The sequence below is a fragment of the Sylvia atricapilla genome, chromosome 2 (assembly GCF_009819655.1).
Source record: "Sylvia atricapilla isolate bSylAtr1 chromosome 2, bSylAtr1.pri, whole genome shotgun sequence".
NCBI lineage: Eukaryota > Metazoa > Chordata > Aves > Passeriformes > Sylviidae > Sylvia > Sylvia atricapilla.
This window is the reverse complement of record NC_089141.1, coordinates 101,169,850-101,189,598: the sequence shown is the minus strand read 5'-3', so window position 1 is coordinate 101,189,598 and position 19,749 is coordinate 101,169,850. Positions and strand designations below refer to the sequence as shown.

General features: G+C 41.0%; 1 protein-coding gene across 5 annotated transcripts in view; it reads right to left on the bottom strand.

The window, feature by feature from the left end:
• The window catches only part of CNKSR2 (connector enhancer of kinase suppressor of Ras 2), a 205,222-nt gene that overhangs the window by 19,853 nt on the left and 165,620 nt on the right, over nucleotides 1-19,749 (bottom strand). For all 5 annotated transcript variants that reach the window (XM_066313957.1, XM_066313958.1, XM_066313959.1 and 2 more), the window contains one exon: nucleotides 18,353-18,890. In XM_066313957.1, the coding sequence (XP_066170054.1) occupies nucleotides 18,353-18,890 (538 nt within the window). The remainder of the gene's footprint in view (nucleotides 1-18,352; nucleotides 18,891-19,749) is intronic.

Here is a 19,749-nt window from a genome sequence, read left to right as displayed (position 1 = left end):
CTTTTAAAGATCTACCCTTTTCCTTAGATTTTATCCTATTTTGTGTACATATTTCTACATCTACATGTCTACATATTCAGGAGAGAAAAGCTTTGACTGGAAGCCCTTACCTACTATCTAGTCCAATAGTGAAGCATATCTATGCATTTTCCCCTAAAGGTAAACACTTTGCATGAGTGATCAGGCTGCAAACAAGAATGAATGTAAAGAACAACAGGGAAGAGAAAACCTTCCCCATGTGCCACAAACTGTGACCTGGCTGCTTCTGCTAGAAGTCCACTGGCAGATACATCTTCCTCCTTACCAGGGAAATGGCTCAAGGCTCCTTGACCCAGAGTCCTGGGGAGGAACACTGATAGATCTGCAAACTGCCTATTGCTCAAGGGTGGGAAGCTCCCACCACCTCCAGGTCTCAGACAGATGCCATGCAGAGATGAAAAGGAGCTGGTAGGAGCCTGGCAGTGAGACTGCCTGAGGAAGGAGGGTTTTGGTGATACATCTGGTGCAAACTCCCAACACTACTTCAAAGCAGGGCCTCTGCACATTATCCTGTGGGAAGCAGGATAGGCATGGAAGCAATAGCAGGAGTCACTCAGCATTCCTTGGGAGACTGCAGTAAAGGGCACTAAATCAAACAATTATAATACAGGAGTATGCTATCTGCAAATATCAAGTTTCAGCTTTTCCAACATCCCAATATATGTTTAGTGTCCCCCCATGTCCTCACTGAGGAACACCAAGAGCACAGATGTCCTATGAGAGAGCACCACGGTGAGGAACAGGCACAGGGAGGACAGATGGTGGTGTCAGCCCACGTTCAGCCTCCAGTGCCTGCTCCTCTGCAGGTGCTGCACTCAGTCCCATGAGAACAAGGCAGTGGAAATTACAGGGCTCTGATCGGCAGGCATTTTTCCCTCCCAAATACCACAGTATTTCTAAATTGCAAATGTAACCCAGCTCTCCAATGCACTTCATGTACTACGGCTATTGCTAAATAACCCTCTGTCTACTCAGTACTGAAGAACTAAATGAACTAAAATGTAGCACATTAAATTGCCGAATTACTAACTCTTACTACGTTATTATAGTGTATTATATTATATTATTCCTAATTCTGCCCCTATTTTGTCCCTCCATATTAGATATATCTCATGGTTATTCTTATGCTGTTCAGCTCATTACTAGGGTCTTACTGGAGTGACAGTTTGCAGCTTCAGGATGGAGCAGCTTGAGTGTGGTTGTGTCAGAAAATAAGGTTATTTTTCCAGAGTAGTTCATTTTGTAACCATTGCAAAGTAATACAAAGAGCTGCTTCCAGACAAAGGAAGCCCTCTAATTTGGGACATAAACAGTGAGACACAGTGGAATAACCATGTTCAGGAAAAAAGAGAAAGAGCAGCTGGCTGAACTTCTCATAATTTTATATACATTTAAAAGGCGTAGGATGTAACCACAACTTTAGCATCCCACTGGGCAGTTCATGAATTCTGATAATGTTATTAAAATTTCCACATACTGGCAATCTAATTGCTGGATTACATGGAGACTTAAGTTACATAAGCCTATGGGACAAGCCTCACCCAGGAGAAGTCTCTGTTACATCCCAAAGACAAGCACATGAGGCATATATCTAATGGTGAGATTCCTTCCAATACAGTTCTTAGTACTATTGTAAGCTAAAATCAGCCAGGCTGTAATTGTAATGGAATATAAAGCTCAATTTAATTTACCAAATCTCCTGCATTGTTTATTTTGAAAACTGCTTGAAAAGCCATGCCCTTCTTTCCTGACCATAAAGCAGGAACTGTAGTTCCAGTCTATCACCCCATGAATAAAATAATGTACAACACAAAAATGGGAGCTGTGTTTTCCATCTAATGCTTTGGACATCAACACCCCAAAAAAAGCAACGTTCTAATTTTTTACATTGGTATCAACCAATCTTTTAATAAGGAGTATTTAAGGAGAATTGGTCTTATTGTGGCAAACTATTCTGTGTATTACTTTAAAAATTTATTTTTCAAGCAGTGCATTTCTGGAATTTTTTACATTAACTTGCTCAGGGGGTTTTAAAGCAGACAGAAATGCATGGAATTAATTATAGCATAACAAATTTAAATTTACACAAACAAATTTTTAATTTCAACCAGCAAAAGCCCTTTTGGTCAAAGAAGGCTTTAACAGCCCATCATCAAGTAACATAGTTGCTTTTTCTGGTGGTGCTTTCCATACTAACAACAAAACCACCAATGTACTGACAAAATCCCTGGTGTGACTAAATAACACCCAGCCAGACTGTCACGTTCCCACTGCCAGGCTACATCCAAGGGCAGAGGATGGAGATGCTGCCCCTGCCACAACTGCTGACAGCTGAACCAACCTGCCTGGCCTGGGATCCCTTCTCTGACTGGGTCAATAAAAGAGTTCAGTGTTACCTGAACACTTTAAATTACTGACAGCATACCATGTGGTTAAGGTAAAATGAAAAGACTGAGCAAAAAGTGTTATTTTCTTTGTGCCACATTTGGCTGAGGTTTTTCAGAAGCTTCTGCTAAAACCACCAATGGGATGTCAAAACCTACTCAGCTGGGGAAAAATTGGGAGGGAAGATTATTATTATTGTTATATTAATACTGATCATGTTGAGATACTTTAATTCAGAGCTCACTGGAGGGGTACACACACAAAACATGGACTCTACTATTACTCTTCTGGCAAGGCCAAGAAGCGAAATGTTGGCACCACTCCCAGCTGGTTGTGCTGCAACCAGCACAAAGGTATTCCCTTCTCCTCTCCTCATGTTCTAGCACGTGTTTCATGTGTCAATTCAACTTGCCTTGACTGTTGCCAGGCAAGTATTATTGTTCTGCTCCAACTCTATTTTTGACTCAGTCAGGTCCCTTTCAGGTTTGAGGAGGACCACATTTAGTAACAAAAATGCTATCAGACCTGAAATCCTCCCTCATATTAACAACTTGAAATATACTGCACAAAATTAGCATATAAAGAAACTGCTTTTACAAGTCTTGCTTTTAATTAGTTTGGTTTTCCCATAAAAATAAGACAGGAATCACCTTTCTTATTCTAAACAATGACTGAGCTGCTTTCTTGGCTCCCTGTGGTGTCTAGAAAGCCCATCAGACCAACACAGAAATGGCCTCCTTGTTTTCATGGAGGAAATTCCTTACCTATCTGAGAGTATAAAATGAAGAATTACTGATTAAATGTTTCACACCTGTTGGATACTGAAGGCATGTGCTTTCATCTGGTAAATTTAAGTTATTTTTCATGAGAATAATTATCTCTATATAAAAAACTTGTCCTGAATGGTTTTATGCAAGGTACTCTTCTGACAAGCCAAACATTTCTATGCTGTTTGTTAAGAATTGCTTGCGTATTTTTAATGTGCAAGAGCTGTTTTCAGAGGGGATCCAATTTTTTCATAAAAAGTGTATCTTAAGCCTGACATATTCCAAACAATGCTATCACTAGTGTAATAAGAGCAAATCAGGACTAAACAGGGATTTCATTACACTAAATATTCCCGTTACAGGAGTCAAATGCTGAAAACCTCAGAAACTCCTGACTCTATTTTAACTTTAAAGATAGCAAGAAATAGCAAATTTTAAATTATTCCAAATCCCTGAACAAGGCTGCCATTCATGAAAATGGATGGCAAAAGGGATCTGTCAGACTGGCCAGGAACCTAGACAAACCTGAAGGATGCCATGCCAGGGTTTGCTGTGATGCTCAGCCATGCAGGAGGCCTTAGCCCACCTTCCCAGCCTTTTCTGAAATTCAGACACCCACCAAAGACCCTCTTGGAAAAAGGACATGGTGCACCCAGTGGTTTTCATGGAAGGATCCTGATAAGGTTCTTGGTGAACTGGTGATAACCAGTAAGGAGGTACATCTACACCCCCATCAATTCCTACTCTTCCACTGATTCTTCCAATAATTCAGGAGGGTTTTTACCCTCAGTGACCTTTGCACAAAGGTACGAAGACATTGGTGTGGAAATTGCTTCTCTTTAGCTTCTTCCTTCCTAATTCATCCCCAAGCATCTCGAAAACACACAAACTGCTCCTGTCACATACTGTTTGGTGAGGTGTAGCTGCCACACATCTATATGATGGCATTGTTTCACAGAAAAAATTAATCCTGCACTGAACATATTACAGCACCAACATGTGATTCAGACCCTGGTTCTCTTCTTGTGCACACCTGACACCTTCCCAGTGTGGAAGGGCAGAGCCTGCTGTCCTCCTGGAGTGATGGAGCAGAGCACAGGGCCCACCAGTACCCATCTCCCCATTCCTACTGCTCCTACAAGCTCCTCTACTGGCAGAAACCATCTGAGTTGTGCTGGAGATGGGCACTTCTCAAAGCCTTTTGAGTTGTTAAAAGTGGTGTTCTTTTTCAGGAGAATGTAAACAGCATCTCTGCAGCTTTCAGCTGGAAATGAAAATGCCATCATCTTCAAATGTGCACGACTACTTGCTAGCTTCTTCTACCTCATCCAGATTTTTTGATCACAGCAAGCAAGAAATACCTTTAGTTTACTCAATGTTAACAATATTCAGGAAAAGAGAAGGCTTACTAAAGTGAGGGCAGCTGTTCACCAAAGAGCTGCTCCAGCTCTGGGAGCAGCTGGGCACCAGGGGAATGGCTGGTGTGAGACAGTGGCTGATGAGGCTGAGGCAAGGAAGAGGAGTTGGAGGAAGGCAAGTGCTGAGTGAGGGGGAGCAGCCACTGCAGCTCCACCACTGACACCTGACCCTGGCACTGCTGCAGCAATCTGCTGGGAGCTGGGGACACATTTCAGACATAACTAGCTTTACAAAAGACCTCTTGATCAGGGTAACGATGTAGAGAGCTCAGCCTGTGCACTCAGCCCTTGGTCCTGCCAACAGTGGCAGAAAGGGCATCGAGAGGCTCCAAGAGAAAATCCCTTACTGTCACCACAACTGCTGACTCTTGTATGCAAGGGAATGCAAATGGAACAAACACCCTGAGATGCTGGGGGAATGGTTTCCTGTAAAAACAGACACCTTTTGAAAATGGTGGGTAGGAGTGCTCTTCCCTCAGCAGATGGGACGCCAAAGGATGCTTGTAAGGAGGGCTTTCTGCTGTCCAGAGCAGCCACATGCATGACCCAGGGCTGTTATGCAGGGATATATTCCCAGCAATTTGCTATGTACTCCCACTTCGGTTTGCTTTGCTTAAGTGCCTTTCACCAAAATACCACCACTAAACAAAGAAAGTCTCATTTCTACAGCCTGAAAAACACTAACTATCATGTAGCTGAGCTCTGTTCTTATCCTGTAACAGCGACCTCTCTCCTGTGCATTTCTCAAGCTGCTGTTAGCTATTGTCCTCTGCTGTGTTCTTCAGAAGTTACATTGTCTTTTTCACTTTCTCTCCTCTGCAGTCTTGTACATGAATAAGCATTACACGTCTCTATTCATGCATCACCTTTTTCTTTTTTCTTTATCAGGCAGAAACATCTTATACCACACAGTTCCCTGTAGTTCTCTTCTTGGATTTCCCTCATTAAAAATATCAAATCAGCTTCTACAAAAACAAAGAACTAGGGAGGTTGGCTTCTACTTACAAATAAATACAGGAAATAGTGTAGATAAAGCAGAAACAAACAATAAAAGAGACTAATTTGTAGCATCTCACCTCAAAAAGCAGTATTGAAAAAGGCAAGGAAGGGCTGATAGGATTATTGTGGTGCAAAAAGATTTTCCTGAAAGGAATGCATGGTCTAGGGCTAATCAAGACTTCTCCCCTATAAACAAGGGGGATGGAACAGAAGCCCACATAATTACAAGGACATAAATGCAGAGAAAAGGTTGATCATTGCCTCTTCAAGTAACAGAAACATCTGAAAGTTTGTTTGCTATGTTTAAAACTAACTAGAAGAGATGCTTGTTTCTCTAGCCTGGAGTTAAAATGTGCAACTCCTTATTGCCACATGACTGAGCTCAAAGTACACCTGAGTTCAAAATTGATAAAACTATTTTGTGTAAAAATGATCCATCAAGAGTTACAAGCAAGATACCTTTACCTCTCCCTAGAAATATGTCTTTTAGGCATAGTTGAAGGCTAACCAGATTAGCTGGGATATGGAGCACACATCTCTTTGGTACAACCATCTGCTCTTGCAGGTGACTTTTTTAAACTCAAGTAATTCAGAGTCTGAGATCTGATATAGAACTGGACAAATCAATGGTTCAGACAATTTTGGCTAAGCTCACATCTGCTTTGCAGAATAGAAATGTTAGACTGAAGGGTAAATAGTAAAAGTAACAGGCTCAGTGAATTTTTAATCTTGCAAGGATTTTTTTTTTTCAGAAGAATGAAGACATCCCTCTTAAGGAAGTTGTATATCTAGTGACAACAAGTCCATTAATTTTCCAATATTGGAAAAGGACTTGCCATCAGTACAACTGGCTATTCCAAATAGTTACAGAGTAACCAAAAAGTTCAGTGTGTATTATATATTTATTCAACACTTCTGTGGAAAAATAGGAATTTTTACATTTTCTGTGAAAAAGTACATGAGAAATTAGGAACAGGCAAGAATTTATCTGTTCTGGTTACGTATCTGGTAACACAACAGCTGCTGATGAAAAACGTGCTGATGACCATGATTTACACACTTCTTTGTGAACTATAAAATACAGCAAGAGTTTAAGCTGAAGATGCTTAAAACAACCCCTTAGCAGGTGTGTGCAGAAACCTTGGGAGATTTCAGAACTGGAAATCCACAGTCAGAAGTCTAAGTGCAGAGAACAATCTCCCCTGTTCAACCTGAAACTACCACAACCATTGGCCTTGGAAGGAGGAACAGATGTTAGTAAAACCCAGGAGGGCCAGAGATGAAAATCTGGCTGAATGCTTTTGGTCATTAATAACAGTGCTAAAGATGGGCAGCACCAGACTAGAGAAATGCAAAATACAAGGACAAAACAAAGAAACGGCCTCGTGATTTTGTCTTTTAAAACGTTTACTCAATTTCCATACAGTACAACTGAGTAAGTCATCTGAAGAAGAAGTCTCAGCTACTACTTTCAGAAGACAACAGCTAAGGGGCCAAAATAACTGCTGCCCAGCTAATTATGGACATCAATATTACAGGGTTTTCACCTTAATAATGAGGTTATTCCAGAGTCTCCTCCTTGGAAGACAGCTTGGGCTGAGAAATGCACTGGCATGATCAATGCACAGAACATGGACTCAACATAAAATCCATCCATGTGGCTCACGCTGGCTCAAAATGTTTAATTGTGTAAATTTTTGAAATAAAGGCTAAATCAGCTTAAGTACATTTACTGTAGGTTATGCTGTAAGATAAATGTGACACTGTAGAAACGAAATACTTTTAAAACAGTTTTTCTAACTGGGGGAAGATTCATAACACCATCATCCTCATTTGTGGCACAAAGAATTAGAGGCTGACGGGATTTTCATTTCAAAAAACAATCACAACTTAATTAAACTTGTTCCATAGCCTATCCTCACCATTACAGATTTATGCCCTATTTCTAGTCTTGTACTTTTTGCTTCCATTTCACCCCACTCAATTTTGCAATCTGCTCCTCAGCCACCTTGATGTTTCCAATTCCCAACTACTACAGATCAGACTGCACAAACTGTTTCATTTTCAAGAAAAGGGGTAAATTGGGCCTCTACCACCTTGGAGGGGTGTGGTTTCCTTTGTTCACTGGGTTACTCTCAGCAACCTCCTACTCCCCATCATGCCAAGGAGCAGGGATACTCAAAAATGCACACAGCCTTCTGACAGCCTTGGCAGCAAAACCAAATCCATGTAGAATAATAAAAATCTTGCCCTTCCCGGCTTGTTTTCCTCCAAGTAGAAACTACAGGTGTCACAACTACTGGCTGCTCAGGGCCATCCACCTATGCCCTCATCCTTCCACATCCGACCTCCACTAAATTTTGGCAATAATGACATCCATAAAGATCCAAGTGCTGTTTGCAAAACTGAAGAGTTGAATTTTTACTTCAAGTGACTTTTATACTCTCCTATAAATCCCACTAACAGGGGATTCTGGCATAGCCAAGCCCCTGGGTATGACACTAGGAGCTGGTCCTCGAGCCTCCCCATGCCATCCCTCTTGACTCAAAATCTGAGTTCCTTTTAACCTGGAACTAAAAGCACAAGGATCCTCAGTTGAGTTTTCTTACTTACTCTCATCAGCGGTGCTGGGTAAAGTGATGAGGGTAAACCTCCTGCCCTTGCCACTGCCTGATCTCTGTCCATCCCTGAATTTACAGCCAGGAGAAATCTCCTAAGTGAAGCTTCCTTAAATTTGCTTCCTCCTTGAGGCCTCTAAATCATCTCATGATTAAACAAACATTTCAAAAAGTGGCTGAAAGATGGTTTAAAATGAAGTTTTTTGGCAGCCTCTCTACCCACTCTCTGATGGTGATAACAACTCAAACACTTTAAAAAAAATCAGTGGTGATATTTTATACTTCAAAAGCCCAAAGTTTACCTCTCTGGAATACAGAAGAGAAGAAATAATTAGCTGGTATTATTTTGCACCAGCAGTACTCAAAATCTGAAGCCAGAAAGCAAAAATTCTACTTAAAATGCAACCATTTTCTTTATGTAAATGCAGTAAGATCCTGCAGAAAACTTGTTTCATGCTTTGTTCATAAAATCAAGGTACTTAATAGCAACATACTAGTACAAGGATGCTGGACTGTTAATCACCATTAACTAATTCCAAAATTTGCAGATTTGGGGCACAAAAGGAGACAAAAATATTTATCTTCTTGTTCTTGAACTATGTGTTTTAAAAACAAAGCTAAGAACCTATTTTATTAATAATGAATGAGAAATGCAAAATTGCCTGACTACAGGGCCTTTCATTTTTTGGTTCGTTTGTTAATACTGTATTATCACATTCCTTTCAGTAGAACTGGAAATTCTTAATGTTAAAAAAACAACAGACAGTCTTACAAATTAAACATACATGGCTAGTATGAACTCTGAGCATTAAAGACTTTTGAGGGATGGATGGAATCCCAAGTGACAAAAGAATGAGCCTTCTGCTTCCCACTTATCTCAAGGTAACATCTTCCTTGGCTATTTAGATGCAGAAGGATGTGACACATCTTTTCCTCTGAGAAATTCAGCCCTCTGAAGTGATCAGTATTAGCCACCTTCCCCATCCAAGGTGTCCTCCGATAGCAAAAGCCAAGCCCACATGGAGGAGACACCAGAGGCTCACTGTTACAGGGAGAGGCTGCACTATGTGGGGCTCCCCTGAGGCTGCTCTGCATCCAGAAACAGTCCCAGATGGCACTAACACCCTGAAGAGTTCAAGAGAATAAACTTATTAAAATCCACAGGCACCAAAGTGTGAGACAACATCTCCTAGACTGCTGGAGGACAGTCTCAGAGCTGGAATGATCTGGAGGGACGAAATCCCTTGCCAAGTTTTATGTAACAATATGGTAAATGTTGTGCTAACAGACACAGAGCCTTGAAAACACCAGGTTAGTCTGCAAGACTTTTTTTTTTTAACCTAGTCAGGCTGTTAGTTCTACAAAATGTCATATATATTCGTTAGTTGGTTTTAGTCGAATTAATCTGACATTTTAATTCAGCTGAGGCTTTTATTAACATATCTCCTTAATGTGTATAGGTAAGAGGCCCAGGAAAGAATCAGAACAACTACAATTAGGAAAACAATCACTAAGCAGAAAACCATCTGGGACACTGTACAGCCCCAAGTGAAGTATGAAGTACAGTATGGTTGCTAAACAGATGCTTATCACAGCATAAAACAGCCAGGGCAGAGCCACCTTCCTGGTGGATGTGCTGCACCCAACTTGGACATTGCCTTGGCAAAAGGGATGAGAGTCAGCCTGGAAAACTCAGGGAAGCTCAGCAAGAGGAGTCAGAGGCCTAGCAAACACTAAGGAGAGGAAAAACTAAACCAACTTTTAAATTTCACAACAACCTTTCAGCTTGGAAGAAGCGCTGCTGTAATGGAGCAGTCTGTTTTCTGTGCCATAAGGGAATGGAAATGCTGGGCTTAAATTTAAGAGGGAACAATTCAATATCCATTAGCAGAAAAAAAATAAAAATTATTCCTTCCCAAAACATCAAAGAGGAAAAGCACTGCTTGGAGGGAATGAAGAATGCCCACCACCCAGGGTGTTTAAGATTTTTAAGGTACGCCAGCTCCAGACTTAGATGGCAGAGCTGCAGTGGATAATCTTCAAAATAATTTCCACCTCCCTGGCTCTGAGACACGCACATCACACTAACAGCTTTGTCAGGGTCTTTGCAGGAACCAAGATTTTAACCTATATACAAGTGCTCTCCTGCACTGGAAAGGTTTAGGAAACCAGTAAGCACATTAAGATGCCAAAAATAAGCATCTAGTGCCATTTTAGCTGTCCAGGGGTATCCAAGGAAGTTGCATAGGGCGGGCAAGTCAGACACAAGATCTGTGACCCTCTGGAGCAGCAGCTAGTGACTGCAAGGAAAGGCAGCCAGAAAGCCAGGTTAGCACATGAGGAAAATTCACCAAAAATCAATGTCCTCACAACACTGATTGCACAGACCTCCAGGAAAAGATTCATCTTAAATCCAAAAATTCTGAGGACTTCTTTTTAAAAAACAGATTTAACTGAACTGCTTTTTAACAAATGTGGCTTTTCTAGAGTCTTCTGCCCAGCAAAAAAAATTTTGACCGGATGCTGACTGTTTGCACTGAAGTCTTTAATATCCCATGCCGCTTCCCATGATGAACATTAATTAAAGAAGAATGCATGTTTGCATGGTGACCCTCCAGACATTCAGCATGGTAGTAGTTTAATAAAACTATATCCCTTCCATGTCCTTCCAAGCCCTACTGACTCAAGTTCATCCTTGTTTTAATGCCTGCCTTGAAAGAACATGAGAGCCACACACAACAGATGGTACCACCTGGAGATGTAATGAATACATTCTGAAAAGACTTTAGTACTCCTCTGTTCCCCTAGTCCTACTGGTACTATGCCATCATCTTCTGACTTAATTGCCATTGATTACTGAAAGGGTTAAATCCTTTTTAGCTTTGAAAATTTAAAATTATTCAGTTCAAAAGAATGTTCTCATGTAAATGATAGGAAGCTACCTTTTTTTATTGTAGATTTCTGTTTCCTTTGCATTTAGAAACCTTCAGATTAGGCCAAGTCCCTGCTATATCTCAAAGAGATACTATCCCAGTTCTGCAAAAATCCCAGTGAGAAATGGGTTTGTCATGGAAAAATTTCAATTAAATTGCAGTAGTCAAATCTAAGAATGTACTTAAAACAATTTTGGTAGGTTTCAGTGAGAAGGTTTATATAAAATATTTAAAATTGTGTGTTTTTCATGTTTGAAACCCGAATGAATGTAAATTTAAATTTTAGTACAAGAAAACCCTCTTTTCAATGGAAAATTATGGGTTAATAAAAAAAAAAAAAGATGGATTTTCCTTTTCATCCCTAAAATGATTTAAAAAAAGCTACATATGTTCTTTTAGGAATTTTGACTACAGTTTCAGAATTGAAAGCACATTTAGAATTGAGGGAGTGGAAACAGCAAGCACAAAAAAGAGGCATTTTTAATATTGCTACCAAAACTTTTCACGCCAATGAAGTGGGAAGGAACAGCAGTGGGGTAAACAGAACCCTCCCTAGAGGATCTGGACTGTCTTCCCACTGCTGCTTGTGAAGTGTTTTACCATTTATGAGTGACCTTTTCCCAAGGAGAGCATCTCTGCAGCCAGACTCAGACAGGGCAGCAGCAGAGACAGCTTGCTGACACCATGAAGTGGAAAAATTAAATGTAAAATAGACTGGTTACACAACACTTGGCAAGAGAATTAATGCAAAGCATTAAAAAGCCCCACCAGAAACATATTCTCACATGTGTAGATTCCTTATTTTACCAATCTAAAGGGGTCTCTGGTAGGGAGCAGCACAGCTCCATTGACAGCCCCCAACTTAGAAACTGAACTGAGGAAACTTAAAAAGCAATTTGGAATAATAGCCATGTAAGAAATTCTCTTGTGAACTTTTTTTGCATATAAAAAGACAATTTAATCCATATATTTCAGGCAAAAAGCAGATGACCTTTATTGGCAATGACACCCAAGGCTATTAAAACCCAAAGAAAAGTAGGAATTCATCTCTCCTTTGCATTTTTAGCAGCCTGGGCAACAGAAATCAAATAAAATTTTAAATGTAGCAACAAGGTATTTGTAGGGCAAAATGCATGTATATGTATAAACACTAACAAGCATAAAATTAAAACTATTCTTATTTTTGTTGACAGCTCATATTGCTTTCTGAATTGCTACTCAGTAAATGATTCAATATTTGGCTTTCAAACACTGCAGGCAATTTTTCCCCTTGAACTGAAATTTAGAATCAGGATATAGAGGTTTTGTATCCCATAATTTTTGTTTAGAATACAAACTGACTTCTGCAGTGGAGTTGCTTTTGCATATGAGAATTGAAAAAGCTTTATTTAATAAATTTGAAATTTTAATTAAAGAACATGCTCGGAAATGAGCATACCTACTCCCAGTTGTTTATCTAAGGTAGTCATATTTTTAACACAATTAGGCAGCATTTTTAGGTAAACTAAATCTGAGTTAACAGCAAAAAACAGTGCCTTAGACACAATGGGACAAGTAGACAAGGCATAAAATGCTGATGGTCTTTGGCCCACAGGAGTGCAAATGACCAGTCAGGTGTCACAGGAAGGCTCAAATGGGAATTAGGAATGAAAAATCAGATCACAAAAAAAAAAAGCTCAGAAAAAGCTGACATTTCATTAGCCTACTTCAGTGTCTGAGCATCCATGGGCTGTGTTGCCTAGGAGGATGTCAGGCAAAAAAAACCACCAACAAACCAAACCCCAACTTGGCAAATGCTCTTGGTTGTACAGGACAGACAGTGAATGCAGTAAATTAGAATAACACCCTCCTTAGTGTCCCAGAAGGTGCTGCACTTTGTGCTATTCACCAGTTTTATATGGAATACTTCTAATGTGAAATATTACCGCAATTTCTCATAGCTCTGCTTATTTAAGACACTCCCGGGCATAAATTCCAGAGGGGAAGATACAGTATCTTAGCACTTCCTCCCTTGCCTCTCAGGGAGGATAAAACTAGGGGGTCAGATGACAGGACATCACTAATGATGTTCTCTCTAAAATGGAAAGAGGCTATCAGAAAAGCAAACTGCCCTATTAATTTCAGCCACACATCCTCATCAACTCCAGTGTGTGCAATCCAGGCTTTATGCATTATTCATCCTGACTCCCACATTCCACTGTTGCCTAAAACCTGCCGGAGTGAAGACACTCCACCTAAAATGCAGAGAAGCAAAACCTAGAAGTGTACACGGGGTACCACTTCGTAACACAGTGTTTAATTAGGAAACATTGATCCTTCTGAGATATACCATTTGCACCGTGCATTACAGACTCCTCATTAAAAAGAGGGAAGCCTCCCTAGACCTGTATTTTAGAATTTGAAATACCTGGCCTTATTCAGAGTATATTTTTCACTAGCACTAACTCCTTCTTGAAGGCAAGTGCTGCCTAGGATGTCCCATGGATACACCTTCTTGGTGCTTTGATACTTGTTGCTAGTCATGGGAGTCCTCAGCTCCTCTGTCCTATTTTGTGAAAGCACAGCTACCTTGAATTTCATCTCTGCAACTGGGAAGTTCCAACATGGGAGAAATTGTTCCATGTCCCTTATTCTCTTGCTGGTTTGTAGTTTTTTATTGAAAAAAAAAAAAAAAAAAGAAGAAAACCTCTCAGGCTTGGTACCTCAGCACAGTCATTTGATACCTCTTTCGGTTACCAGCCCTCCCTGACATAAAGGTAAGCTTTCCTGAAACCCTTTACAGGGACTGGACAGCCCTCAGAGCTGCAAAACACCAACATTAACTCCTGCACTTGTCCAAGGCCTTTGACAAAATGTTTTCAGTAGTTTAGGGTCAAAAGGCAAGTTTCAGAGAGTGGAGCATGAGGCTGTTGTGTTACTCTGAGGCAGCATCCACAAGAGTGCCCGGGACTAAGCACAGGATGCCAGGAGATGCTGCAAACCTGCACAAGAGCTTGCGGTGATGGAGCAAAATGCCAGGGAATAGCTGTGAGTCTTCCCAGCCTTCAGAAGCACTGTGAAATCTTTTAAAGGTGACAGAAGTCACATGAGGAAGACTGTCACGTCTTGTAAACACTCTGGAGGGTGAAATCATCCCAGCAAACAAGCAGCTACCAGTCATTAATTGCCCCAGAAGGGCAGCCACTGATTCATTAAAATTTATATGAGACTTTGTTAATGTTGTCCATGCTATATAGAAGGTACTCTAAAATTATGATGATGAAGTAGCACTGAAAAAATCCTTAAACACACGTCAGGAAGAACTACAGTACTTAAGAGTGCAGAAAAAGGACTGACAACTTGCAAAACAAAGAGGCAAGAAACAATATAGAAGGAAATGGGGTTTAACACTGTGAAGATAATCTAAGCAATTTCTTCCTGCTGCAAATACCCTTTCAAACTCAAACACAGACATCAATGCTTTTCTCTCCATGTTCCCTGAACAAATTTTATGGAGCCAGTACAGTGGAAAGCTCCCATCCACACTGTTGCAGGTCCCAGGAGTGAGTTCCCTGGAAAGAGCCCCAGCCAATCCTGCAGCACGTGGAGGCAGCAGCAGAGCTCCTGTCGCAGCAGTCTCAGGGCAGATGACAGCATCTGAGGCTCCCGCAGGCACTGCTGTTCTCCAAAAACTTTTTCAGGGACTACGCAATAAAAGTGCAGGTTTTTCTGCAGCTAAGTTGACTGGATCAACAGCCAGCTACACCCTGAAGAGAGCTAATTACTTTTAGATGCTGAAACACCAGTAATGCACAGACCAGAGATGTCTTTGAAAACGACCATCAAAGATAATTTCAAAAAATAAAGCAAAAAATGAAACAAGCTTTCCTGGGAAAAAAAACCTGGAAGCAGTCTCTCCAAAAGTGTTCTTTGCGTTAAGTGGCAGAATCTGTCGAAACACAGAGTGCAGCCAGAGATGGGGCCAGAGGGAAGGAGGTGCTGGTGTCATGGTACATTGCTGTCTCCTTTTATTGCCTCCCACTAGCAGAAGACAAACATGAAAAGGCCCAACTTCCTTCAGAACTGAATCACAGAAACACAAACACTGTGCCACAGCCTCCAACCTGCTCTCATCAGGCTGCCTCTGAACAGCACAGCAAGGGACATGCTTGGTGCCACAGGTCTGAACATGGTTTTCCATTTGCATAGTCAGGAGCAAACACATAGAAAAGCTCAAATATCCCACAAGAGAATCCTCTTTGATTACAAAGCAAGAGACCATTACAGGATGGGGTCAATATAGAACATCTAAATGATTTACACAAAAGTCACTTGGGAAATAAAACAATCCATTAAGGATTAGCAGTGCAATGTTAATGTGATATAACAGGACAAAAAGAAGCAACTGAACACACAACAAAGTTAGGTTCTGACGGATAAACATAGGAAAAGACAACTCATAGTTTCAATTTACCATATATATCTAGGCATTGTACCAGAGCTGATACACAGAACTATTTGCAGGGTCAGTAAATTCTTGCAATATCTATTTAAGACATAAAGTGGTGGCTGACTGAGAGAAGACCTTTAATTGTAGCAAATCAGCATGCAAAGTCAACAGAATTATGTTAAATTATAGCAGCTGGGGACAGCATCTTAAAGAAGTGTGGAGCTCCCAGTTTGTGGTGCAGTTGTTATTTGAAAACAATTTTGCAAGAGAAGTTGGAAGAAACGGGACTGCATTTTACTATTTAATTTAAATTCATATGGTTCTAAAAGTGAGAATGTAAAAACAGAAAGCTGAGAAAACAAACGTTTGGCAATGACATCTGACAACAGCAAAGGAGCTGCATTCTTGTCCCACACAAAAAGCAGTAGGAATGATTAAGCTTTAAAACACACACATGTACACACAAGAACACACATAATCGTCCAAGAGCCCAGAACTATGTCAGGATCACAAACGTGGAAGGCAAATAAATATATTTGAAAGATTCTGATACCACATGAGAGAACATTCAACATGAGGTTAAAACATTTCTGAAAGAGAGAGGATTTCCTTTCTCCAACCAGCTGCAATGTTTCATTTTGTCAGAGCAATGGAAGCGAAGGAGGCAGTGAGGTAGCACACACAAGGTCACCCATCCTGTTAGTGACTTAGCAGATATAAGCAAATCCATCAGCTCAGAAACTAGATTTCGCACTTAAGAACGCCACTTGCAGGAAATCCTCCTGCCTTTTATTGGTTAAGGCACTGGAAAAAGTCAGCGTTGCACACAGAACATTGCAGTCATAGCAACAAGCAATTCAACACTTAAACTTTTCAACAGACAAGACAATATCTTACTTTTGGTTTCATAATTTCAAGGCCAACAACTCATCGTGCACACTTCACTTGTCTAACTGGCCATCAGTGTCTCAAAAATAATCTCTTGTTAAAGCTTCAACCAAGGAAGCCTCCTCACTCAAAATATAAGTATGTGTATACAGGGAGACCACTTCAAAAATTATACCTTTGTTCCCTATTTCTGGCAATTAGCATAGAAGAATGGAGAAAAGCCCAAGTCCATTAAATCAAGCACTAGCCTTTTACCAGTAATTAGCATGCTATAAAATGCTACAACCAGGTTCACAAAGAGCACTGAAACTGAGATTTAAAACACTTAAAACCTTAGATCTTGCAACAGTATCTGTAAGTAGTGCCCAAACAGCACAGCAAAGCCAGTGGAAAGTCTCCTGGACCCTTTCCATTCTCACTAAGGACTTTTAAAACAAAATTTTTATATTGCTATTAGTAAAAACCCATTTGAAAACCAAAACTGGCTAAAAATAGGACAAAATGTTCTTCATGGTTGATGAAATTTAACCCTGTTAATTAGACAGCTTCATTTCACAGTCAGTAACAATCTAATACTACCCTAATAAATGTATCAGTTTTTTGCAAAGTTTCATGAATGAATACAACTGAAATAGTGCCTTTTTAAACTTTTAATGCCATCAAATTTAATATCTGCAGAAGAAAACACTGTTTTTTCAAAGCAGTGGAAGAAAGTAAAAACTTGGAGATGTTTAGAAGGCAATGACTAAAGCATAAGGGCAATGGAAAACTTTTGACTTCTCCCAAGTATACTAAATAACATCCACATGAATTTTAATGCTCAACAAAGGTGCTAACTTTAATGAATCAACTTAGGTAGGCAGTTAATCACACAAAACTTTCACTACCCTTTACTCTCTCTTAACCATTTTTCTACTATACTGCAGTGAAAAAGCTGAATTTGAAGGAACAGATAGCAGAGACCCTTGGAGAGCATCAAGGGCTATCCCTGCCTTCTCTGCCACTTCAGATAACTTAACTGCAGTGTAACCCCACAAATCACGAGTGCAGGCCTCACTGACTGATCCTACAACCTGGGTGTGGACTCAACTTTGCCAGCAGCACATGCTGAGAAGCTCCACAAATGACAGTGAAGGACAGAGCATGAAACAGACACAAAAATGCATTTACATGTCCAGGAGGGGCAGGGACCTTCTCTAATCCCTGGTTATTTGGATTATTGATAAGTAGCACTAATCTCTATGGAGTTTATGTGCCATGTAACTTGACAGTTACTCAGCATTATGATTTTTTTTAAGTCTCACTGGTCACAGTTGTCCTCTACAATTTTTTTTGTTTGTTTGAAATGCTTTTTGAATGTCTTTAAAAATGACAATGAGATGAACTGGGGAAAATACCCTCTCTTTTTCAACTTCTTACAGATTTTGAGATGTCTTGTGACCTGCCTGCCTGGATACTACACCATCACAGCCTGACTCCACACTCCAGGGTCTACCAACAGGTTTTTACAGCTTAGATGTGGTTGGCTGGAAACTAAGTATGCCCCTGAAACGCATGTGTGCCAGTGGAGGAGGATACTGCACAAGTGTAAATGTGAAGAAAGCATGGAAGCAAAATCCATTTAAACTAGGAATTACTAGCAGAAGGTGACTGGTGACCAGCCTACAGGGAAATGTCTGGTGATCGTGAGAGATCATGCAGCACTCTGGTTATCAGGCCTCATACATAAGGCAGACCAAAGAGGTGTGCAACAAGGGGGACCTGGTAAAACATGGGGGACGTTGAAAGACTGTTGGGGATTTTTGAGAGGAAAAAGGAAAAACAACCTCTACACAAACAGGACACTTGAAAAGCCACAGAAATATCCCATACTTACTTTTATCTTCCTGATTTTCTTCTGCTGCTTTGCCTTCCTCTTCCTCCTCCTCCTCGACCTCCTTCTGCTGTGTTTCCTCGTGGTGGTCGGCAGCCCCGACCGAGAGGCTCTGGCAGCAGTGGTTGAAGCCGCTGTCCCGAGGCAGGGTGAAACTTCGGGGCTTTCCCCCGTTCCCGTTCAGCGCCTGCATCCGCTCGCCCTCCACCAGCGGGAAGGGGCCGTAGTGGTCCTGCAGGTGGCACTTCTGGGTGGGCAAGGTGGACTGCCGCCGGTGCTCGGGGGACACCACGGCCACCTCGGAGAAGACCGAGTCCTCCAGCGGCAGCGTCTGCAGGTAGTGCAGTCCCGAGCTGGTGAGGGGGGTCTCAATGAGGTCCTGCCAGGAGCGCCGCTGGCTCGCCGTCTTGCGCACCGGGGACTCGGCGGCGCTGCCCGCCACCTCCGGGCGGAACTCCTCGTGCGACGACTGCGACTGCGACGTCTCCGTGGACGACAGGCGGCTGTGCTTGGGCTCCACGTAGGGGCTGGTGCAGCTCATCTGCAGCGGCAACAAGGAGCAGCCTTCGGATCAATGACACCGAGACCTACTGCCTAATAACAACAACCTCACACTTCCCATTAGCACCGGCAGCGGCCGGTTCATTAATGAGTTGCAGACTTGTCTAATAGCCCGTCTTGATCCTAATTTTAATGCATACCCATGTCTGTATATGTCACACCTGTAGGTCGAATACTGATAGTTATTCATAATAAGTATCTTTACTATGTCATTTAATCCATAAAATAAGCCAAGAAAATTAGCAGGAAACTTCGCAAAATAGTGCAGAACATGGCACTATGGAAAGACTTAGAAGAGATGTACCTGATTCATTGAAAAACTTAAAAGTGCTATCCAAATGCCTGTTGTTATCCTATCTTGCTTTTCTTTGGAATCATGCTTGCAGTGCTTAAGTACTGTCATTCAAAGATCTGTAATTTTGTCAGATAAAGTACTGCCTTCAAATTAAACATCATGAATGCTCTCTTTCCCCTGAATTTCCCAACTGTTCATTCCAAAAGCCATATCCAAGTAAGATGCATTAGCTAACACTGAGTATGTAGAGATGAAAGTTAAAATTTCCAGTGGAGAGTAAGTTAGAGGTCTATAATATAGTTTTACATCAACAACTGCTTCGAGAAAAAAGGAAAAAAAACCCCAAACAAAATCCCCCTTTTTTTTCTCTAATTCCTATTTCTCTATAAGAGAAATCTACTCTTTCACAATAACAGAACACCTGGTATCGCTGTTTGCAATACAAGACAGATTATTTTTATGTTGGCATTTCTCTGGAAATTCAAGTGTAATTTGTTAGTGTAAAGCTTCACAGCACAACTGCTGGAGCCTTAGAGAAGAGTCT